This window comes from Stenella coeruleoalba, assembly GCF_951394435.1.
Source record: "Stenella coeruleoalba genome assembly, chromosome: 17".
In the NCBI taxonomy this organism is placed as follows: domain Eukaryota; kingdom Metazoa; phylum Chordata; class Mammalia; order Artiodactyla; family Delphinidae; genus Stenella; species Stenella coeruleoalba.
In genome coordinates this window covers 57,075,314-57,099,948 of record NC_137163.1, presented here as the reverse complement: position 1 = coordinate 57,099,948, position 24,635 = coordinate 57,075,314, and the positions used below count along the sequence as shown (strand labels likewise).

General features: G+C 45.1%; 1 protein-coding gene across 1 annotated transcript in view; it reads right to left on the bottom strand.

The window, feature by feature from the left end:
* ZNF704 (zinc finger protein 704) overlaps nt 1–24,635 on the bottom strand; it is a 213,886-nt gene that overhangs the window by 22,997 nt on the left and 166,254 nt on the right. Inside the window, exons 3-5 of the mRNA XM_079902202.1 lie at nt 21,877–21,980; nt 16,854–17,086; nt 3,576–3,676 (exon numbers count right to left, since the gene is read on the bottom strand). Coding sequence (XP_079758328.1) covers nt 3,576–3,676; nt 16,854–17,086; nt 21,877–21,980 — 438 coding nt within the window. The remainder of the gene's footprint in view (nt 1–3,575; nt 3,677–16,853; nt 17,087–21,876; nt 21,981–24,635) is intronic.

The window sequence follows — 24,635 nt, the reverse complement described above, 5'->3', positions numbered from 1 at the left end:
AGCCTGTGCTCCGCAACGGGAGAGGCCGCAATAGTGAGAGGCCCGCATACAGCAAACAAACAAACAAACAAACAACAACAAAAAAAAATGACACAGCTGGCCCACCATATCTGTGGGTTCCGCAGCTGCAGGTATGGAGGCCTACTGCATACGTGCTTAGAAGTGTACCGCACACATAATAAGCACTGAGTGCGTATTAAATAAAAATAAGGCTGATGTTAAAAGGCCTCAATGTTGTGACTTCCCTGGTGGTGCAGTGGTTAAGAATCCGCCTGCCAACGCAGGGGACGCAGGTTCAGTCCCTGGTCCGGGAAGATCCCACAGGCCGTGGAGCAACTAAGCCCGTGAGCCACAACTACTGAGCCTGCGTGCCACAGCTACTGGAGACCGCGCGCCTACAGCCCGTGCTCTGTAACAAGAGAAGCCACCGCAATGAGAAGCCTGCGCACCGCAATGAAGAGCAGCCCCCGCTCGCTGCAACTAGAGAAAGACCACAGGCAGCAACGAAGACCCAAGGCAGCCAAAAATTAATAAATAAATTTATATGTATAAAAAAAAGCCTCAATGTTTACTATCACCAGGAAAAATATCTTCTAGTACTTCCGCAGTTTTTCTCCCTGAGACATGGAAAATTGTACTTTTCCACAGAAAGCTTTGCATAAAATAACTGTCGAGTAAATAATAACATTCATTGGATTTATGAATTTCTAGGGAAATGGTGCACATCTGGCCACTTGGTTTTATGGGATAGCCTCTGCACATCTCCCTTCCCTGGGGCATCCCCAAATTTCTGACCACATCCAGCAGGCGCAGGACACTGACTCGGAATAAACTTTTTTCCCACTTACAATCCCTGTATAGAACTTAAAACACAAGTCTCCCATTCTCCTCGGCCTTTCGGTGTAGCCACATCGGGGGCTTCTCCCAGCCTCGTTCCGTTTCCCCTGAGGTCTCAGGCGGAGGCGTCTAGGGAGGTGTCTGCACTGTACCAGGTCAGGCTGGGCTTGGCTTTCCTACAAGCAGAGCACGGAAGACCCCAGAGAGTGGGCTGAAGAATGTGCGCCTGTTCTATTCCTGTCCCCACTTCCTCTCCAGTAAAGGGCAGGCCGAGTTGCTACTGGCTGCCTGAGTGCCACTAATAGACACACAGGCCTGGGGGAAACTGTGTGTCCTACACGGGGATAAATCAGGCTCAGCCCCTGGTGTATAAGAGTGGAGTGAGACTTAAGAGAAAAACAGTGTACTTTTTATACTGACATGGTGTGCACTGCAGCTACATCAGATGCAAGACACATATTTGGGGGTCTGGAATGCCCCCTTCTTCCCCTAGGTCCCACAGCCAACACTCATTAAAAATGCCCCATCCTCCTACAGTCACATCATGGAGGACATGGGTTAAGGCAAAGGCGGTCCCCTTCCAAACCCTACCCGGGTCCATGAGAGCTTCACATACAGACAGAGCAGCCTTGGAGTCCTGCTAACGCAGGCCCATTCCTGGGCGATGGCTGGCAGGGATGTGAATCCTAATTCACCAAGGCGATGTGAAGCACACAGAGTAAAAAGGGAATCCCAGGGCAGTGAATACAGCAGCTGCACGCTGAATTTCACCCACCACGAGAGCACCCCAGAAGCTCAAAGGAAAATCCTGTGATGCCGTTTTTAGTCTATAAATACATACATGTGGCATGTGTTTCTGTGTAGTGCTGAATAGGATTCGAATCATTGGGCAGAGGGACCTTAAAACAAATACCCCAAGTCCTGATTATAGCTTCCAGATTATAGCTAAACCTTTAAAGAACTCTGAGCTATTTACTCTGTGAGCTGTGCTGACAGTGAGGTTTGAGGGGAGAAGCTGCAGGATCTCCTTCTTCGAAGCCTTTAGGAATAGGAGGGCATTCTGCCGCGCAGTGTTTCAGTGTGGTGTTTCCTGGAGGATGAAGTGGACCCTCAGGCTAGCGGAGCAGACTCCCTGCTTTGCTGGGCCACACCCACGGCGCTTGGTGACTTTCCACGTGCTGTGCCCTGGAAGGGTCTGGCTGTGTCTCCAGCATCCCAAGCCTACAGGTTAGGGAGATAGATCTCTGCTTCTCTCCAGTCACTGAAGGGGCCGAGCCACACCAATCAGCAAAATCACCTTAGAACCAGTTCTTGTTTTCTTTTTCTACCACTTTTTTTTTTTTGCGGTACGCGGGCCTCTCACTGTTGTGGCCTCTCCCGCTGTGGAGCACAGGCTCCGGACGCGCAGGCTCAGGGCCATGGCTCACGGGCCCAGCCGCTTCGCGGCATGTGGGATCTTCCCAGACCGGGGCACGAACCCGTGTCCCCTGCATCGGCAGGCGGACTCTCAACCACTGCGCCACCAGGGAAGCCCTCTACCACTTTTTTTAATGGATGATGCATTCCCTAAATTTATCCCTTGCTGGGCAAAGTGACTGTCGTGTTGATTTCTCAACACTCATCTTTTTGAAAGGGCTCCTCTGTGTCCAAGCATTTTGGGGGCTGGTTATGTATTTGGATTTGCCTTATGCACACTGGTTATGACTTACAGCTTCTCAAGGTCTCTTCTCAGTCCCAGATTCCTGAACAAGAAAAACCCAGAGACTAGAGCACAAGGCAACTGAACTACCATTGCCCCTCTGGAGTGGCCCCCTAATCCCTGTTGCTAGAAACTTAGTTTCATCTTTCCTTAGAATGGTTTCTGTGTAACACAAGGAAGTGTCAGTTGTACAAATAAAGGACTTATTTGGGCAACAGAAAATGATAGAGCAGGTCATCAGGCATCATATGAATAGCAACAGCAGCACTGATTGTCACTGTGGTTCTTAAACCCTTTTCAGGTTATATCTGCCTTTGAGGCTCAAAGTCACGAATACACTCCACTGGGAAAAAAGTGCACATCTAACTTTACAGACAATTTCAGGGGGTTCAAGGACCCCTTACCCTACCCTACCCTACCCTACCCTAGTGGTCCATCTTTTACAAATTATTCTAACATACATTTTAGTTTTGACCCTCACACATGCCGCTGCAGGGCTGATATAATTAGCCTTATTTTCAGAAGGACCTGAGGCTCCAATCAGTGACGTGTTTAATGTCACTTAGTGCAGCGGTCCCCAGCCTTTTCGGCACCAGGGACCAAAGTTTCTGGAAGACAATTTTTCCACAGAGCGGGTGGTGGAGGAGGATGGTCCAGGCAGTAATGTGAGCAATGGGGAGCGGCTGTAAATGCAGGTGAAGCTTCGCTCACTTGCCCGCCGCTCACCTCCTGCTGTGCGGCCCAGTTCCTAACAGGCCACGGACGGGTACCGATCCTCGGTCCTGGGATTGGGGACCCCTGACTTAGTGAGTATATTAGGGAGGCTTTACAAATGTGAGTCACCTTCTTTCCACTTGCCATACTGGCCTATGTTATCTGCAGTGGGCATCTCCATGGTGATTAGGAAGATCCAGCTGGCTGAGTCCCTAGTCCTGTGTTCAGAATTTTTAAGGCACAGTGTGGTGTGTAAATCCGAGTGCAAGTGACCTGGATCGAACTGATGGAGACACGCCAAGCTCTGAAGGGAGGGCTGCCTTACCCAAGATGAATGGTCCGGATGTGCTTCTGCATACCCACTGCAGTGCTCAGAACCTTCCCACAGTTTTTCCAGAGGCATTTGAACATCACCTTCATGGAGTTCTATACATGGGAGAGAAAGTTACATTAAAATGAAAACTAACCCAACAATTTTAATTTTTTCCCTCATTAGAAAAGGAGCGGCGTCCCATTCTCTTGACTATAACTCAGCACACCATTCTAGGAAACCCCCTGGCTGGGGAGGATCTTGGTGACCTCAGAGATTTTCTTGCATCCTTCATGAATACTGAGTCCTGCTGGAACATTTAGTTCACTTTCATTGAGGTGGTCACAGTGTCATTTAGGCATCAATGACAGTGTCTAACGTTCACTGAGCACTTACCACGTGCCAGGTGCTAGTCTAAGAATTTATCTCACTTAATCCTAAAAGATGGATGCTATTATTATCACCATTTTACAGATTCATGGAAAGCTTTCAGGAAAACTTGCCCTGGCTATGAGCCAGCTTCCAGCAAAGCTGGGATACGAAGTTTGGGAGTCTGGTTCCAGGAACCACTCTCTCCACCAGGATACGGTTCCATCTTCTCTTACAAGGATCTCAGAAGTTTTCCAAAACAGTCCAGCACAGGGATTGAGAGCACCAATTCTGGACTGCCTTTCTCAAGTCCTGGTTTCCTTATTTATCAAGTAGGAACAATAGTACCTGTCTCATAAGGTTATTATGAGGATTAAATGAGGTCATGAAAGTGAATCATTTAGCGCAATACTGACGGGAGTAATTATTCAACCAATGGCAGCTATTATGGTCTTATTATGATTATACTTCCCGGAGTGAATTTGACAGGGAGTGAGTTTTCTCCAGGGAGGGTGCTTGTCGTTGGACTGCTGTCTCTTTGCTACTTGTTTCCATGGGCACGGTGACAATCACTTCCATGTACTCACCAAGCCCCATCCCGTTTTCGCCTGGGAACAGACTAGACTTCACTTCCCAGCCTCCCTTGCAGTTAGGTGGGGTCAGGGCCAGGGGAACATGGGCAGAAGTGACACACATTCCTTCTAAGCCTCGTCCCTAAACTACTTCTCAATGTCACCCAAGCCCCCTCTGCTGACTAGAGGTAGGGGATACCCAAGGACTTAGGGGACAGTAGAACCACTAGATCAGAGATTTTTAAATTTTCAATATTTTTAAAATTGAAGTATAGTTGATTTACAATGTCGTGTTTATTTCTGCTGTATAACAAAGTGATTCAGTTTTATACACACACACACACATTCTTTTTCTAAATATTCTTTTCCATTATGGTTTATCATAGGATATTGAATATAGTTCCCTGTGCTATATAGTCAGACCTTGTTGTTTAGATCAGGGATTTTTAATCTTTTGTTTGCCATGAACCCTTCTGGCAGTCTGTTAAATTCCATGGCCCCCTTCTTGAATAATGTTTTTTAATGTTTAAAATAAAATACATAGGATTACGAAAAACTGCAAGAGTACTGAAACAGCTATCAAAATATTTAAAAATTTTGTGAAATGGTAATATATGTACTCTTTAACCCATTAAATAACAAGATCTTTAAGTGAGTCTAGTAACTACCATAATTTCAAAGTAGTGTTAAGCATAAATGATATTTCATGATATCTGCTAAAATTGAAAGGTGATTTGAAAATATCCATGATTTCTATTGATACTAAAGTCACAGGTGGCATTAACTTTGTTGTGGTTTGATGTCTTCGATCATAATTGCAGGAAATGCTATATTATAGTTAAAAGGTTCATGACAATAAAGATATACTTCTTCTCCCATCCAAGTTCACAGACTCCCTGAATTCTGTCCACCCCCTTTCCGGGACCTGTGGACTCCAGGTTAAGAACCTCTGTACCAGGAGGAAGGAGCCTGGGTCCCTGGAGGATTGTGTGGGGCAGAGACACCCCTTCACCACCCCCGCTGACCTGACTGGATTGTGACACGAGAAGTCCTTTACGGGGTTAAGCCACTGACGTTTGGGAATGGGTTATTTCAACCGTAAGCCTACCCTGACCAATCAACATAGTAGTCATGACACCTTCCTTGAACTGACAACGGAACTGATGTAGCTTTGTTTACAAGTCTAGTAGGATTTCTGCCCTCAAGCCCTGTTCTAGAAAGCAATCATTTACACATTTAGAGGATGATTCATCAGCTATTATGATGGGATTAATATCCTGATCCAGCCAGCCACCCACCCGCACCCAAGTCTTTCTCTAGGTTTTTCAGTTGAAACAAGGTACCTGGCAACTTCCCGGAGTGAGGATACCCTGTGTGTTGGGAATGGTCACTTACAGCGTGGCAAGTGGAGGACAGAGCGTGGTGGCACATGGCCACAGTCTGCTGGGAAAGATTAGTGACAGCAGAAGGAGCCCATGCCTCCTGTGGGCTTCATGAGCCCAGTGGCCTAGGGGTCCCAGGGGCTCTGGCCAGGTGGCCGGCATTCCTGACACAGCAACCTAGCCATTCCCACTGTAGCTCCCGGGCATCTCAGACAGCCTGCCTGTGCTCCCCGCTGCGATGGGCAGTACTGAGCCCTAGGAGCTGCAGCAGCAAAGAGAGGGAGCAGAAGGTGAGAGAGGGATATGAGGGGAGCTGAGAAGCAGAGACAGAATTAGGAGACTTTAAAGTACATGATCCTGATGCGTCGGTGTTTATTCTAAGGAGACAGTTCACAGATTTCAGGCTCCCTGATCTCCTTGAGCCACTGATCCAAACGCCTGAGATGTAAGATAAACCAAAGGGGGAGAGTTTAAATCTTGCCCTGCCCCCCACCCCAACCCCAAGGTTCACAAAAAAGAATTCTGCTTGGTGTTTTTTATTCAAAGCATATGACAACTTAACAGTATGAATGAACAAATCCTCACCCTAGGAATGCTTTCTGCCCGTTTTTCAAACAATGAAGCTATACTATTAAAAATTAGCCTCCACTTAAGGGAATTAATGACTCGAACCAAAATTACAGGTATCTGAGAGTCCAAATATCCTTCTGGAAGTGAAGTCATGATAGATGAAAACACTTTCTGATTCATTCCAAGCCTTTTTGCTGATGGTAGTCCTTTATTCATTAAACCAGGTAGCTATTTAGCAAGGAATAGTCCAGTGGCTGGTGACAGAAAGAAATCTAAGAAGCTGTGCGCCAGGAACTTAGATCCTAGTGGGAGAGACAGAGAAATGATAATAAATGACGATGGTTTCAGGTATGGTAAGGTCACTGGAAATGGGGGTGGGCTGCGTTAGGTCAGACAAAGCCTCTAGAAAGTGACTTCTGAGCTGGGACCTGAAGGTTGGAGAAGAAGCAAGTCATGCTATGAGCTAGAGTTTTCCAGGCAGAGGGAAGAGTTAATGCAAAGGTGTGAAGATGGGGCAGAGCTTGACATATTGTAGGGCTAGAAAGGACAGTGAATTTAGAGGGAAAGGAGAGAGGCTGTGACCTGTTTGAAATAATGTGGAGAGACAAGGAGGGCCAGATCATGCAGGGTCTTGCAGGAGAAGGTAAGGAATTTGGATTTTATTCTGAAATAAAGAAGCTACTGAAGGGGTTTAAGGAGGGGAACGACATTATATGATTTAGGCTTTAAGAAAACATCACTCTCTTCTGGGGAGAGAACATTAAGGTCCCCAGTGTGATGCTCCCACAGGTCAGAGAAGAGGGCGGCTGAAGGAGGTTTAGGCAGTGAGAATGGAGAAAAGTAGACACATTCAAGATCCATTCTGGTGCTCTGTAATGGCCTATACGGGAAAAGAATCTAAAAAAGAGTGGATATATGTATATGTATAACTGATTCACCTTGCCGTACACCTGCAACTAACACGACATTGTAAATCAACTCTCCTCCAATAAAAATTAAAAAAAAAGATCAATTTTTGAGGCAGATCACACAGTACTTGCTGTTGGGCTGAGCATGAGGAATGTTAAAAGGGGTGGTGTTAAAGATGACTTCTACAGCTTTGTGAGTCGTGGTTCTGTTTGGGATATGCTCATTTTGAGATACCTGTTATTGATCAAGAGGAGGTGGCAAGTAGGACCGTGGATCTATGAGCCTGGAACTGAGGGGCAGTCAGGGCGAGAGATGTACATTTGGAGTCAGGAGCTGAAGGATTTCTTAAAACAGACCTGGATGAGACCCTCTAGGGAAAAAAATGCAGCTAGAGATGATGAGAAGGCCCAGGATCCAATATTTCATGTAGGAGATGAAAGGGCAGCCAGAGAGAGAGAGGGTGGGGAAAGTGGTAGTAATCCAGACAGTGTGGTATTACCAGCACAAACAGAAGAAAGTGGTGTAAGAAGGGATATGTGACTTATCCAGTATCACTTGATGATTCCTACCAATTAGTCAGTTAGATAAAGTCTTTGGAAATGAATATAATAGTATTACACAACATATAGAACCAAATTCATTCTACATCTTCGGAATTTTGTAAAGGGTCACACTGCTGATCGTTTTAGGAACTGACAATCACAGTGGTATTTTTGTGCCATAACAAGTATTATGTGTAACATTCTGTTCCTAGTCTTTGCAATAATCCGTCAAGCATTTGCTTCTTGAATTGATTACTAAAGCTTGGTACTGATTATAGAAAAATAAATGTCATTGGTATAACTCCTTTCCTTAGTTAGGAGGAAATAGCTGGTATAGAGGTATTGAATTCCCAAAATACGATGAAGCTGGGCCAACATCCTCTCTAAATCCCTTGGAATTTGGAGACCTACCAATTGCAAGTGTTTGTGTGTCATCTCCTCAATTACGCCCACACTTTTTTGGGCCCCTGCTAAGGGCTCCAAAGAAATATGTTGCCCAAAGAAAAGTAGGTAATGGAAATGAAGAAAAATGATCAACTTTGCTTCCTCCCTGCTTTCCTCTTTTGCCCGTGGGGCACCACACCATCCCTTCTGATTCCTTCTAGCCCTATCGACACCTTTACAAAGAGCTTCTTCATTAAACTCTTCTCAATCACCCCACTTGAGAACACCACCAGCTGCCCCCAGGACCTTGATTGAAATGGGGAAAAAGTAGGTTATAAAAGAATATAAACATTATATATTTGGGAGGGTATGTAATACAAATAATTACGTGGTAGAAATTGCATGGTAGAAATATTGGGGAAGGGTATCTTATTTTGACATTAATTTGCAAACATAAAAATGACCCTATTTTAAATTTAAAATGAAAGTCACCCTGTAACACTTGCTTGATTCATTTTTGGAGAATGAAAGTATACTAGCATGAGCACCTTGACTTTAATGAAATCAAGTGACTTCTCTCTACCTAGGTGAAGAATGCTCTGGGTGGAACCAGAGGCCCCTTAAACGGTGCTTAAGTACTTTTCAAAGTCCCCTGACTACATCCAATGGAGACAAATCCTTTGTCTACAGACTACTCACTGTTATGCTAAAGGAAAGCCAGCCATGGGAGGAGGAGAACAGGGAGAAAATAGCTAAATAAACACCCAGAGTGCCACATGGATCCAAGCTTGCCCAAAGAGCCAAACCAAGCAAAGCTGCCGGGGGAGCTGCAGCCTCCAAGTCTGAACGTGCCCCTCTGTGCTTCAGTCCTGGCTTCTCCTCTCAGCTCGAACAGACGTTCACAAAGCTGGGATGTCCGAGGGAGAGAGAGGTCACTGTCGGTTGGGAAGCACAGCGTGCTAGGGTCCTCCACACATCTGCCTGATTAAGCTGAGGTTCCTGGCAGTTTACAAGCAGACTCGCGGAATCTCACACATGCCCAATGCGATATTCACAGCATCACCCGGAAAGCTCTTTAGAACCACCCAACTTTGGCCTCGTGGGCTACGATGGTTGGAAAGAACTTCCTGGGGACTCATCACTTTTGCAGCAGCTTCCAGAATGTCTCTCATACCGACTGCTTTGGGGCTCTAGGTTTCCTTCTTTGGCCAAGAAAGATCTTTGACCAAGGCTTCCTTCTTCATCTTCTCTCTGCTTCCCTTTCCATGGCAAACATCCATGCTGGTTTTGAATTATTTCATACTCAGGGTACGTGGAGTAGTTTCTATTTTCCTGATAGAACCCAGACTGGTACACAGGACTGACAAGATGACTGCTGAAGGTCACCTTCAGTTCCAAGGGTGCAAACACAGCTGCATTTTGGAGCGTTATATGACACGTCCAGGGATAAGTTCAATTATAGCTATATTCCAGGAGGTACATAAGCATGGCTTTGAGCATCACATGACCAGTTTACCAGACAGCTGCCTGGAGTTAACGTCAAGTTGCCTTTTCTAAGGCAACTGAGAAGATCCTGATGTGTTTTGTTTTTTTTTTTCCGTACACGGGCCTCTCACTGTTGTGGCCTCTCCCGTTGCGGAGCACAGTCCCCGGACGCACAGGCTCAGCGGCCATGGCTCACGGGCCCAACCGCTCCACGGCATGTGGGATCTTCCCGGACCGGGGCACGAACCCGTGTCCCCTGCATCGGCAGGCGGACTCTCAACCACTGCGCCACCAGGGAAGCCCCTGATGTATGTTTTATTTGGCAATTGGTGTGTGTGTGTGTGTGTGTGTGTGTGTGTGTGTGTGTGTGTGTGTTGGGATGGGCGAGGGGTGGACACTCATGCATCCAGGCTTCCCAGGGAGAAGAGGGTCCAATTATTCTGCACAGGTGAGTGTGCTGCCTCACACCTGCTTCCTCAGCCTGACTTATGGGAAGCCACGCCCCTGGCAGAGGCTGCAACGGCTCTTTCAGAACCAACACGTCTACTCAGACCTTCAGCAGGTTCCAAAGGCTGATAAATGCTGTCCTAAAAAAACCAGTAACTGTTAGAAGTTGTAGGGATTCCAATTCTTTTCTTTACTGGGAGAGCAGCCTTATACATGTCACCTCACCACCTTGGGACTTTCTTTATTCGTAAAACAAGAGGACTGAACAAGATTAGTGATTTTGGATCTGTGAGGTGTGTGGGTAAATTCCATTGTGCACCAAGCAGGGATCAAACATCTCTCACCTGTATGTGCCATTTATAGATTCTGTGGTAATAAAATTTAAAAATAACAAAAAGAGTTTTGTAAATGGAATAATAACAGAATGTATCCCCTTGTAGCTGCCTTCTATACCTTAGCTTAATTTTTTTTGAGATCCACCCACTGCTCCTTATTTCAGTCATTAGTTGCCTTTTATCGTGGTGTAGTATTCCATTTTATAACGTACCACAGGTTTCCAGTTTGGGGTGGCAATGAATAAAACTGCTATGAAATTTGTCTACACGTGTTTTTGTGGACATCCTTTCTTATCTCTTAGGTAAATATCTAAGAGTGGAATTACTGGGTCATATGGTGAATATATATTTACCTTTTTAAAAATTTTTTTAATTTTTATGTATTTATTTTTATATTTACCTTTATAAGAAAGTGCCAGACTGCTTTACAAAGTGGTTGTACCATTTTACATTCTCAAGAGCAATGAATGAGGGTTCCTGTTGCCAACATCTGGTATTCTGTACACCAAAAAGTGCACACCGTATGATTCCATTTTCAACAGGCAAAATTAATCTCTAGTGACAGAAGTCAGGGCAGTGGCTGCCTGTCTGGGGTGGGGGGTGGCATCTGACTGCAGAGGACACAAGGATTGCTGGCCTGGATCACAGTGGTGGTTACTCAGGTGGAGACATTAGTCAAAACTCTTTGAACTATACATTTAAAGTGAGTTCATTTTATCACGTGGAAATGATACCTAAATATAGAGTAGATTTAAAACGATTTCTAAAACCACATCAAAAGTATTCCTGAATTAATAGAAATCCCTAGTCATTATATATTTTCTCGATCAGTGATTTCTAAAAGTGCATCTCACCTTTGGGGACATCTGTACATTTCCAGACATGATCAAGAGGCCCTGTAACTTGGAAAGGTTGAGCCTGGGCTCGATGATTTCTGAAGTCCTTCGAGCTCCTGGACCACACACTGCCCGGCAGACTCTTCTAAGATGCTGTCATTAAATTGCCTAGATCTCTCTTCTTTACCCTGATCCTCCCTGAGGTCAATCAGCTCCCCGGCTCTGGCTGGCAATGCTGTGTCATCACCGTGAAACCCCGTACAGTGGGACCCTGAGCTGCTTTTCTTAGCACCACTCTCCCCAGCAGTTCTAACAGACGGGTCTATTTCTGGAGCAGCAGTTCTTCTCACAGAAGGCACCTCTCTGCTCAAAATTAGTGGGTTAGGAATTAAGTCCGTGCAGAGACTGGCAACAGGTGTATTCGTGAGGGCCTTGAGGGTCTGTTTTCTTTCCGGAGCAGTCATTCACAATTTAAAGTGATTCGCTGCTCTCTGATTCTGAAAGACGGAACACGTAGAATGGAGCAAATGATTAATTCTACTGTTTACTGTTTACTACTGTACAACTATGACCGAAGCAGCTTATGTGAAATGAACTGTTTTTTCTCTGACTCGAGATTCTCTCCAGTCCACAGGTAAAGTTGTTCATGGTCAAGACACCTGTGAAATAAATGAAAATGACAAAGGCTGGAATGTTGTGATGGCTTTTGATTTGTGCTGATGTTCTGAAATGCAGGGTCCTGAGTCAGATTTCCTCACATGGCCCTGATTTCTGCCACTGTCATTGCTTCCTTCGCCCCTCACCTGACGTCGTCTGGCCTCTTCCATTAACCCTAAATAAGCCCAAGGTGGCTGAGATGGCCGAAGGGCTGCAGCGGCCCTGACCTGGTCAGGATGGGTCAGGATGGAGGACGGAGGCAGGCAGCCTTCTCTCTCCACACCCACAGTTCTCAAATTCCATTCGGTCTGTTGTCAAACGGGTAAAAAGGAAAGCAAAATATTAGCAGCCGGCATTTACTGCTCACACAGTCCTCACAACAACATGATCAATATGGTGCTATCATTCTCCATATTGTACAGATGAGGAAACTGAGGCTTAGAGAGGTCAAGGGATTTGCTAAGGTCACACGAGTACGGCAGCTGGGGTGCTAATTCCAGAGCCCGAACTGTTTTATCCTGTTTAGCAGTGGACAAATCCAAAATCTGACTGAATTAGGAATCTGACATGGAAAGAAGCACGTTAGTAATTAGCTATCAGCCCCTCTTGATTTTTCCAGAGGTCGTCAGGAATTGATGGTTAACTCTTGGCCTTCCAGAGAATTGTTTCCTCGCAGACGCCTGGAGCGGCTGTATTTAGGGCCATTGCACCACCTTGTGGTCATGATGGGAACTGCACCTTCCCCGTAGTCCCAGAATCCTGGCTCATACTACCAGGCTTTTCTCCGAGCAGCCTCGAAGTACTGTCAGTCTGAAATTCCAGAGGAAAAATTCTTCTAGAACGGGGCTTGACGCAGTTGACTGGCTGATCTCCAGAGCCGGGAGAAAGAAGCCTTTCATTTCCCCTCCTCGCACCCCACGCACCTTGGCTGAAGGGCCTGTTAAGAGCGATGGGCGCTTCCTGCGGGAAGTCGCGCCCCCCACCAGACAGCCTGGAGTGCCTCTCTCTGTCTTCAATTTCTTTGCGAACCCTTTGCACCCCGCTCCCGCCCTGCCATGTAATGTTGGCTGTAGCTGGGTCTGTTTTCTTTCCATGTTGTTTTCTTCTGGGCGGCAGAGGGAAATGTGGATTCCTTCAATTAATTTGCCTCCAGAGTCATCTTTGCTCTTTCAGCGAAACTGATCTTATTTCTAACACATTTAAGATACAGGATTTGGGGCAAATCACATAACCTCAGCGAGACTCTTCTGCACAATAGGGATATGACTAGGCCAAGGATTTTTGTGATGATTAAATGACATGCTGCGCTTAAAAGCATTTTGTAAACTGTAACAAAATATGCAAATGTAGTTATTGTCAGCAATTGTTGCTTGCTTACTACTGAGAGTAGGAGATAACGCCTTGTCTAGGCAACGGGTCTCTCTTCCTCTTTACACAAGTGGAACACGGATCACGTAAGAGGTGACAGTGAGGAAAAGCGATAAGGAGTTTCTATAATGTGGAGGAAGATGAGGGTCATTGCTTCATAATCAGTATAGGGTATGCCTCCTCCCCCTTTGTTCTGGGGTCCTAAAATGTCCATTACAAAGTTGCTACATTCCTTCCAGTACATGGGGTTTTAGGGCTTGTAAGCCCTTTCTACTTATGGTTGGTCACACTTAATCTTCGTGATTGTCTTGAGAGAGGTTTGATAATGCCTGTTTGCCTGTTTGACAGATTAAGAAGCTGATGATGAGAGGGATGAAGTGTTTTCCTTAAGTTCTCAGGGTAGCAAAGTTGAGTTGAGAATGTGGATCTTTGGATTTCCGATCAGGGCTCCTTCATTTACCACTTATATGTTCCCTCTTTTTTTTTTTTTTTTTTTTGCGGTACGCGGGCCTCTCACTGTTGTGGCCTCTCCCGTTGCGGAGCACAGGCTCCGGACACGCAGGCTCAGCGGCCATGGCTCACGGGCCCAGCCGCTCCGCGGCATGTGGGATCTTCCCGGACGGGGGCACGAACCCGCGTCCCATGCATCGGCAGGCGGACTCTCAACCACTGCGCCACCAGGGAAGCCCTAGGTTCCCTCTTTATAATAAGGAACAGGGGCTTCCAAACTTTTTTGACCAGGAGCCACAGTAAGAGATACATTTTGTACAGTAGACATGTAAGTGTACAACTGAACCAAAGCGTCAAGAAACAGTACTTATCCTGATTATGTACGTTGCACCCTATTCTGTCCTATTCATTAAAGATGTGCTGTTCACGGCTCATTAAACCGATTCACAACCCACTAGTGGATTGAGACCTGCAGTTTGGAAAATACTGATCTAGAAGGTTCTCAAACAATCCCCACAGGATACGTGACCATCACAACTGCCCATGGTCTCAAATGGATATTATGAATCTGAGGGAATGAAGAGGAAAATAAAATGAATTCAGAAAGTTTCACCAACTAGAACATATTGCCTAATGGATTACACAATTAACTCTCAGAAATCTTGTGAAATATAATTTTTAAAACTCTAAAATAGCTGCATTACAGTTACTGTGTTTCTACCACATCGTGAGCACAGCATTTATCACTCATAATTATTATTGCCTCTTTACACATTAGTGTCCACCCACCCAACTTTCAACCTTGAAGGAAGGGGCTATGCCTTAATCTCAGGGCATTGAGCACTGTGCTTGCTGGGTGCTCAATAAATATTGGTTCACCTAACACATTAAAAAAAATGAATTGCAACCATCCTACTTTCCTGTTACGCTCACTATTCAAAGTACCATTAAGTTCAAAAGGCAACGACTAAAGTGGCAGGGGGGCGGGTGTGATGAATTGGGCGATTGGGATTGACATGTATACACTGCTGTGTATAAAACTGATGACTAATAAGAACCTGCTGTATATATATATATATTAAAAAAAGGAAACGGCTTGGTCTATGTAAAATCCTCTCGTTAAAAATTAGAGTCTATTAGCTTCATCCTGTTGGTATTACGGGGTGGGGGTGGGGGGCGGAAATCCAGAGGGAGAAGTCGTAAAGAAAGGAGGAACTTGGTTTTCACTCGTTCATGTATCCCTGCTATCCCGACTCCTGCAGAGTGGGTCTGTGCCTTTCAAATAAATGCCACTAGGTAATGATTTTTTTTTTTGTCTTTTCCCTTGGTGACTTGACTATCCCCTAATTGAGTTGAAGCCTACAGACCTTAAATACGAGTCTGACTAATGCAACCTAATTGCGGTGCAAGAGTATGAATGTTGGCTCGTGGCTAGAGTAGAAAGGAAAGGCTGTGATGGGCCTTCAGCAGCGCATCTTCCAAGCATTGGGGATTCCCTGTGCTGTGAGTCCTTGCCACAAGGCTGGGCCACGCTTGCTGAGAGCCAAGGCCACACACTCTGAAGGCCCCAGAGAGAAAGTCTGTGCAGCCTGAAGCAACACAACAAGACTCCAGGTCCACGCAGCCGTCTCGCCTATGGGTTCCCACTGATAAAAGTGCTAGCCTCTCTCCCCGTCTAGTCAAGCGAAGACGCAGTGTCTGTGGGGACCCACGGGATGCCGGAACAACTCCAGGCCCCCTGCCCCATGGACTGGAGTGTAAAACAGCAACTCTTCATGCCACTGCCTCCGGGAAGGATAGCAGACTACATTAATGCCCTGTTCTCTGGGCAGAGAGAGTGCGTACACCACCTCCCCTGCTACACAAGCTGCGTGATGCTAAGAGAGACGCAGGGAGGGACGGTGTTGGATCAGTGCCATCTCTTTGTTTTTCTCTTTGAAATGAACTGGGGGAAAAAAAGGTTGCACTGCAGTCCTCGGGGTTTTCTTTGGATTTTTGTTTGTGAGTAGTCATTAATAATGAAGCTGCCAATTGCAAATTAAAAGAGTAATAGATAATAAGTTTCATATTTACACGGAGATTTAAAAAATATTGTTAAAATGTTTTCTAGATAGAGCAGTAGAACTTCTTTATTCAATGAAACAGAAATGCTTTTTAAAATTGTGAGTGAACATAATGATTTAAATGTATGTGAAGAGAATGAAAAGAATATGAGTTTTCGCTTAAGGCAGACCTGGTTTGAATGGCGGCTCTGGCCCTTCCTAACCTGCAGGACAGGAGAGACTTAAACGTATAGTCTCCCTGGTCCTCAATCTCCTCCTCTCAAGACAGGAAAATAATACTTACCGTACAGGACTGCTGTGAGGATTAAATAAAAGTGTAATCAGTTAATTTATTAAATCAATTAATTAGACCTCCTTTTTCACTTCTAATTTGATAAATGTATAATTTGGGGTATATTACTTATATACTACCTACGTTTATATGTTAGCTTTCATGTATGTTTCACACCTGGTTTTATAAAAATAAGACGCAAAATATTCTTTCCAACAACGCTTCAGGGCTCAGTGAAGCGGAAAAGAGAAAAACATATTAATTTTATTTTACAGATGAAGAAGTTAAGTGCCAGGAAGAGAGTGAGTTAATTACCAAACCAAGCCTGAAGTCCAATTTTCTGACTTCCAAATACTGGTAAGTCCCAGGTTATCTGATGTTAACTCTTAACCAGTGCAGCAACTTACAACCAGGGGAGAGCATGGGGATGGGATGGGGGGAATGCGTCCTTGGAAGAAACATATTAATATTTTAGTCGTTTCTATCTGTCTTTAGCCACGACCCTTAATTTATTTTGAAACTTCAAGAACATTAGAGGGGAAGAGAGGAAGGGGCGTGGGTTGGAGAAGTAGCAAAATCGCCACCCCAGGATCAAACCCGCCCTTAGCGGGCGGAGGGAAAGCACCGTCCCGCAACTGAAACCCGAAACCAACCTTTCGTTTCCTGGGAATGGGCTCGTCAAAGAGAAGGTTGCTGGCCTCCGCCTCGTCGATGCCATCGTCCGGGGGCGCGGGGCTGCGGAAGGGCTTGAAGCTGTCGGCGGACAGCGGCGGCGACGGCGTGGACGGGTTGGACTGGTCGCTGGGGGCGCTCCAGCTCCAGTAGCCGCTGCTGCTCGTGCTGGAAGGCACGCCGCCTCCCTCCTTCCACGATCCGCTCAGGCCCTCTGTCCGTTCACACAAGCACAGCGTCAGTACCCAGTCCCGGACCCCGGGGAGCCCAGGCATGGGTAAGAGGGGAAACGGGGGCCCGGATTCCATGACGGTGAAGGCAGCTGCAGCCCACTTGGCAATTTGCAACAGCTGCGCATGTATGTTTTACTCTATTTATACTTCCAAAAAAAAAAAACCCATTATAATTTATAAACATTTATTTTAGCCACACGATAACAGGTTTCTCTAAGAGTTTTCTGATGGGTGTTGCTTTGTGCAACACTAGTTCTTTCGGATGAGAGTGGAGATTACATAAAAACGAGGGGAAAAAAAGATGTTCTGGTTCCGTAAGTTTGGGAAGACCGGCGTTTATGGACTGTATCCCTAAGGGAGAAGTCATTTGCGGTATTTCCCCACACGCCACACCTCCACATTTTAACACTTTAAAAGGAATTTCTTACATGACTGTGATTCTTGGAATACATTTTTAGAAAGAGTTAGTCTAAGATTTAAGAACCTAAGAGAACGAATTTCTGATTAGTTACCTAAAGCCATTTACCATCCTGCTTTTTCTAAGAAATAATCGTGCCTTACGTTTGGTGTGTGTTTTACATCTTACAAAGCTTATTCACACAATCTCCTGCATTCTCACAATATCTTTCAGGGTAAGGATTATCATGCCCCTTTTACAGACAAGGACCCTGAGTCACCAGGAATTTAAGTGATTTGCCATTTCACCATGATTAGTATATAACTTGGACGGGCCAGGGCCCCAAACCCTGGTATACCAGTTGGCCTTCTTTCTCCTTCAGGGCATGCAGGCCCTGTGTTGTGAGCATCCTCCCTTCTCTCTGGCAAAGCTGATATCGTAAAAGAAGTTATTGGTAATAATTACTGATAAGACTGGTGTTGAATTTTACCTTTCCACTTGTGGGGGAAAACATGATGAAATGCTTGCTAATATAGAGAGATCTTTGCTCAGTTTAATGTCTTCAGGGGGCTATTTTAATCACAGAAGATGTGCTTTACTTTTCAAAATGCCCAATCTTAATTAGCATTTGTATAAATTTGACTTTCTTTTTGGATAATTTCTTCTCCATATTAATGCACATTTTGAATATATTAAACTATATTTTAACTCCAAGGAGGAAAAAAATCCCAAAATGACTCATTAAAAAAATGCTGTTAACATCTGTGTAATTAGTAATGAAGAGAAGACAAATAGCAGACTAGCATTCATGGAAAAATTTCTCAACTACCTTCACCTAATTATAGGCTTCCAGAATATTCCACAACTTATATCAAGCAAAAATTTCAGTTAGATGAATGAAGTTTTAAGTTGAATAGCAGAAGTAAGTTGACCATCTCCTTAAAGCCAGGCTCTAACAGAATTACATGGTCATTTATGCAGGCTCACACCTTGACAGCAGCAACAAAACCAAATCAGCATCTCAGTCCCTGTAGTCTCCACAGAGACTGATATACTCCCTGGACCCAAGTTGCCTCTGATAGCTCCATTCAATACAACATGAATTCAAGAGGAGCCCAGTGTAAGGCCTTAGGTAATACTACCTGGTGTGACCAACTCACGTGGCAGGCCCAGGAGGCTTACAAATATATCACAGCATGCACTTGTAAATAAAACAAGTGCATAGTGCAAGATCTGTAATCATGTCAAGTATGAGGAACTGAAATTATTTTGAGAACCAACAATTGTTACAGTGTGGTTACACTGCTTCATGCCAATGCCAAAAGTTAATTTGTTTGTTTACCCGTGAATGACATTTCCTTTAGAAACACTATTTAGGGACCTCCCTGGTGGTCCAGTGCTTAAGAATCCGCCTTCCAATGAAAGGGACTCGGATTCAATCCCTGGTTGGGGAACTAAGATCCCACGTGCCATGGGGCAACTAGCCCGTATGCTGCAACTACTGAGCCCACGTGCTCTGAAGCCCGCGCACCACAACTAGAGAGCCCACGTGCCAAAACTACTGCGCCCATGCGCTGCAACGAAATATCCCGCGTGCCGAACTGAAGATCCCAAGTGCCACAACTAAGACCCGATGCAGCCAAATAAATATTTAAAAAACAAACACTATTTAATCAGAAGGACAATGGAATCTAGAAATATATTTTTCAGAAAATTCTTCAGAAAAAAGTCAGAACCAATTCATAATATTTTTCAGGGAGCAGTGTCTCCTTATCTTAAACATGTGTTTGCTAAAAATGCAGACAGGCATTTCGCTGAATCTCACCCTCTTTGCCGACCCACATCCTAACAAAATGATCCTTTTCCAGCACAGCAAAGGATCACAACAGTTTCCAAAAATTCACTGATATACAATCATTCTGGAGATAATTTTTATTTCTAAAAAAAAAAAAGCCTTCATTATCATAAATTGCTTCCCCTTTTTAAGAATTTCCTCCCCTTTGCAGAATAAATGAGAGATATCAGAAATCTGGGATTACTATTTGGATAGTTATTTTTTAAGTCATAATGAACACTTTCTTTATAACTATGCTAAGAAAACTTTGTATTGAAGAAGCAAAAGGTTTATTTTGATTCTAACATTTCAATACAAAGAAATATTAAAAATGTTCTCAAATTAAAAATATTCAATGGTAAAAAGAACGATTACATCAAAATTACTGTTTTCCCCTGAGGATTCCGTGAAATTCTGTAATTCCTTTTTCCTAGAATAGGTTTTGGGGATGACTTCACTTTTGCTTTTCCTATCATCTTTCTTTAGCAGCTCTGCCACGCTGAGAGGGACATCAGGAGAAATCTTGCTCATCTCAAGAGCACGGTGTCTACTCTGTGTGAGGAGGTGACATCACCCCAGCTTGAGGTGAATAATGACGGTGGGCCCTCCTGATTTCTGGTATTCATCTGAATTCCCAGTATCTTGACCATTCTTCCCACTTACAAATGGATTGGAGTAAGTTTTGGTGAGGATTCAGTGGACGTTCCACAAATTTATTTTAACACCTCTTGCTTACAACCAGATTACGGGTGAACCCTAGCGCTAGCTCATCATTGACTAGGCTGGTCTTTGAGAGAAGGTCTTCCCTGACAGTTAAGTTCCATCCGGTGGTCTCAGTACATTACATTCACTGGAGTGCAGTATGGCTTCTGCCATGGGCCATCCACTGTGAATGCTCTTGCCAAAGCCACAAAATTCTTTGTGAGGCAGAACTGAGTCCTTCTCATGCTTGACCTTCTGAAGCATCAGAGGTTGCTCCCTGAAACAAGCTTTTCCCTTGACTTTCAGGAAGTCACACTCTCCTAATCTCTGCTTCTCCAGTTACCCCTCCCTCCGCCTCTCCCTGGGTTCTTTTCCTTCCATGATGAGAAGGCTCACGACTTCCCTCTTAGCCACCTTCTCTTCTCCCTCCACTTCTCTACAACCCTCTCAGGGTCATTTCATCTGTGCTCATGGCTTCAAAATGTTGCCTTCCAATTCCACATCAGCCCAGACCTCTCTCCCAGGCTGCGCCCAGATCCCCATCAGGTGCTGCCTCTTGAATGAATGATCCTCAGGTACTCCGCACTAAACGTGTTTCAAGCTGGACCTATCATCTTCTTCAGCAACCCCACTTCTTGCTCCAAACATTCACTAACAGGTGTCTTCTTCTGCCTTTGTTCCCCATCTCAGGGAATGCGCTTCCTTGCGGAAGCACAGCAACTTCACAGAAGTCACCCTTATCACTCCCCCTCCTTCATCCTCTCTGTCCATCACCAACTCCTGTTGATTCTGCCTTTTTCACATTTCTCAGTTATGCCCTATATGTATCCACACTGTGACCACCAAGATTCAGGACACCCACATGTGATTTTCTTGTTTATTTTTTGTTTTGCCCTGTAAATCCAGTTATAACTTTCTAGTGCCTAAATCATTTAATAGCTCTCCTATGGCCTCAGATTAATGTCTAAACTCATAACCAGGCATACATGGCCCCCTGATTTCCTGCCAGGCTCTCCAACTTCATCTCCTACTGCCCTCCTGATTCATCATATTGAATTATGCAAGTCAATATTATATCATGACTAAGGAGATCTGGAATCAGGAAGATAGAATAGAATTTCAGCTCTGCTCTTTACAAGTTAATTAATCCCCAAGTGCCTCAGTTCACTCATCTGTAAAACAGTGATAACATCTCATAGAATTGTTGTGAGAATTACATGAGATAAAGCAAACTTAGTACTTGGCACATAGTAAGTGCTCAATAAATGCTAGCCATTAATACAGCTGTGATCATCTTTCCCGCCCCCCCCCCACCCCTGCAAAGAGACTGTACACTACCTGGGAGTATGGACACTGTTTCAGTGATGTATTCAAACCATCTATTATGGTACCTAATAAATATATACTGAATGAAAGAACAGATTAAGAAGCCTAGGATAATGCTTTTTCAAAATATTTAATCTTCAGAGCTCTTTGGTCCAACTCCCTCTCCAACCAAACAGAAAGAAAAAGCTGGGGAAGTAACTTCATTAGACCAGTCTCCATTTACCTGGGGGGAAAAGGAACACAGGTTCTCAAAGACGTGTTCTGGAAAGGTGATGGGGATCAATAAATGGGTAGTGAAAGGATGGACGCATGAATGAGATGCAGTGGGGTCTTTGGGATGACGGAGAGGAGGCTGATAGCTCTGGGGTCCACTTCTTCCGCATTTCTCCTCACTTCCTACGGACGGGTGAGCGTTAATTGTTCACTGCGTGTGGCGGGAATGAGACCCCTCAAAGAGAAGCTCTGCTCTCGGGGTCAGAGGGTCCTCCCTGTGCCCCATACCCCAGCCTCACCGTTCTGCCGCACAGGAGGGCTCCGAACCAAAGGGCTGGTGGACAAGCTGGTTAGTACCATCGCTGCTGTCACCTTGTCCATGTCCAGTTCCTCTGAGGATTTCCTGGAAAACAGGGAGGGGCGTTGTTAACTGTGCTCATTCTGCACCTACCACGCCAAGGACCACAGGCTACCATACACATTTACTCCTTTAGCTTGTCCCAATGAAAACCCAGTGTTTTGTTGGTTTTATTGTGCAGGTAAGGAAGCCGAACTCCATAAGTCAAAATCATGTAGTGTCAGGGGACTTCCGTGGCGGTCCCGTGGTTAAGACTCTGCGCTTCCACCGCAAGGGGCGCAGGCGCAATCCCTGGTCAGGGAACTAAGATCCCACATGCTGCGTGGCGTGGCAAAAAAAAAAAAATTAAATTAAATTAAAAAAATCTGATTTATTAAAAAAATCCTACAGTATTAGGAAGTGATGGTTTCATTCACTGGTCATTCATCTAACAGGTGTTTACTGAGAGTACAGTACCGGGCTAGGCACTTCTAGGCATAGGTGATGCATGGTAAACCACACACAAGGCTGGTGGGAAGAGACACAGTGATCAGTAAACAACCAAAAAGGAACAGAATAATTTCTGAGAGTGACAAGTGCTATGTAGGGCACAGACATTTTGACATGACGATGGCTGTGGGCAGCTGCACTTATTGGGGTCAGGAAAGGTTCTCCGAGAAGGTGATGTCTGAGGTGAAGTGTGAAGAGAGGAGGGGAAGGGGAAATGGACCCCAAGCAGCAGAGACAGCTGTGTGAAGGCGAGGCAGCAGCAATCAGCACCGGAGATCTCAAGAGAGACCCACTGGTGTGAGAAGGAGAGAGTGGTGCCAAGCTGGTCTTGTGGGGTCGTGTGGCCATGGAAGGTGTTTCGGTTTTATTCCAGGTGCAACAGGAAGTCCCTAGAAGGCTTGAATCAGGTCTAGTGACATAAAATGATTAATATTTTTAAGTTCATGGCCCAAGCTGCTACACGGAGAGCGGATTTTAGGGAAGGCAGAATAGAAGCAGGGAGGCCAGTTAGGACATGATTGCTAGGAGTCCAGACAAGAGGAAACAGTGGCAGGGACTAGGTTGGGGGCAGTAGCAGGTGGTCTGGCAGGACCGGCTGCTGTACTTGGTGTGCGGGGTGAGAAGAAGGGCAGGCACCCAGGTCTTTGGCTTGAGCATTAACTAGAGCCATTTACCGAGATGGAGAGAGTGGAGGAAAACGCAGTTAGGGGTGTATAAACTCCAGTGCTCTGCTTCACAACACTCTACTAAAGAAAGGCTAGGTCAGGGGGTAGTTACCGTGTGGTTAAAGTGAAGAGCCGCTGAGAAGCAGAGGTTACTCTGGTTCATTAATCTTGGCCAGTTAACCCCGAATAAAGGTTCATCAGATAATGATCACAGTGAACTGAAGCCAGCTGGAGTTGATTTCAGTAAAGAAGTTAATATCGAGAGGCAAAAATGTATGCAGTACCTTGACATCAGATAAATTGTACCATTTCCTGAGAGATGAACATTTCGAATAAGGGAACAGTTGAAGAAGCCCCAGAGGATTAATGAGGCATATCGACAAAGGAATTGACACTTTGACAAATGTGGCTTTCATTCACAGGTGTGCTGTACAATTTGTAAAAGCGACGAACCCTCAGAGAAACTTTATGGCCTTGCTTCACAACAACAATGGGAAAAGAGATTCCCGAATCGGAGAAAAATCAAATGGTTCCCAGTTTAGGTGGGTTGGATTAATTTCAACATGAAGTTACAAGAATTATTACGGTTTGGCTCTCGGATGTTCACCAAGGTGCTGAATTACTAAGCAAAGCATACTCTTTCAGTCTAAGGTACCAAACATGGGAATCTTTGAAATTTTCTTCTAGAGTTCTTCTCAAAGTAACTTATGCTCGCTCTTGGCCAACGGATCCATCAAAAGACAAATTACTTGTTTCAGAGAAAAATACTTCTAGAAAGCGAGCTTGGGAGCACACAATGAAATTTATTGCACAGAAGTTTTCAAGACAGTTTCATACACTTAGGGAAGAAACTAGTCACTCATTTGGCATACCATGAAAGGATGTTACAGTACCCACAATTTATAAGATCCTTGGACTTGGGAGTAAAAGTGATGCCATTTCCCCCCTGCCCCCAGAAATGAGGGCTCCTGAAACAGCCAGGGAAAGAACTTAAAGCACCTTAAGGTAACTTGGAGTGTTTTATGGCTCAACCTTCCCATGTAGTCATGGTCACAGGGGGACTGAGTTACTTGGGGGCCTTGAAGGAGAAAGGCTTGCTACAGAGACTGTTCTGTAGATGGTGGGGCTCCTCTGACCGGCCACCGGCCCAGAGCCCAGCTGTCAGGATCACTCCAGGCTGGCGGGGGCGGGGGAGGACGCACCTGAACAGGCTGTCCTGCCATCTCTTCAAAGACTGAATTACAGGAGCTGCTGACTTCTCTTTCCCACTGTCAGTCTTCTCCTTCTCTTTTGTTAACAAAAGGTGTAAGAACCTGGGAAAGAGGCCCATGAGCCTGGCACAGGGAAATGGCATGACTCTGTAGGGAGAAGGTCCCCTTGCCACCTGCCCCGATCCCTAATGGGACCTGCTATGCAGTCATGGTTTTCCTCTCTTGGTTTCAGGGACCTTCATTTTTCCTTCCTCAATCTGCTCTGTAGCTTTTTTGATTTTTCCCATCTAACATGCACATTTTGTTTTAGACTCACTGATAATTAACTTAAAAGC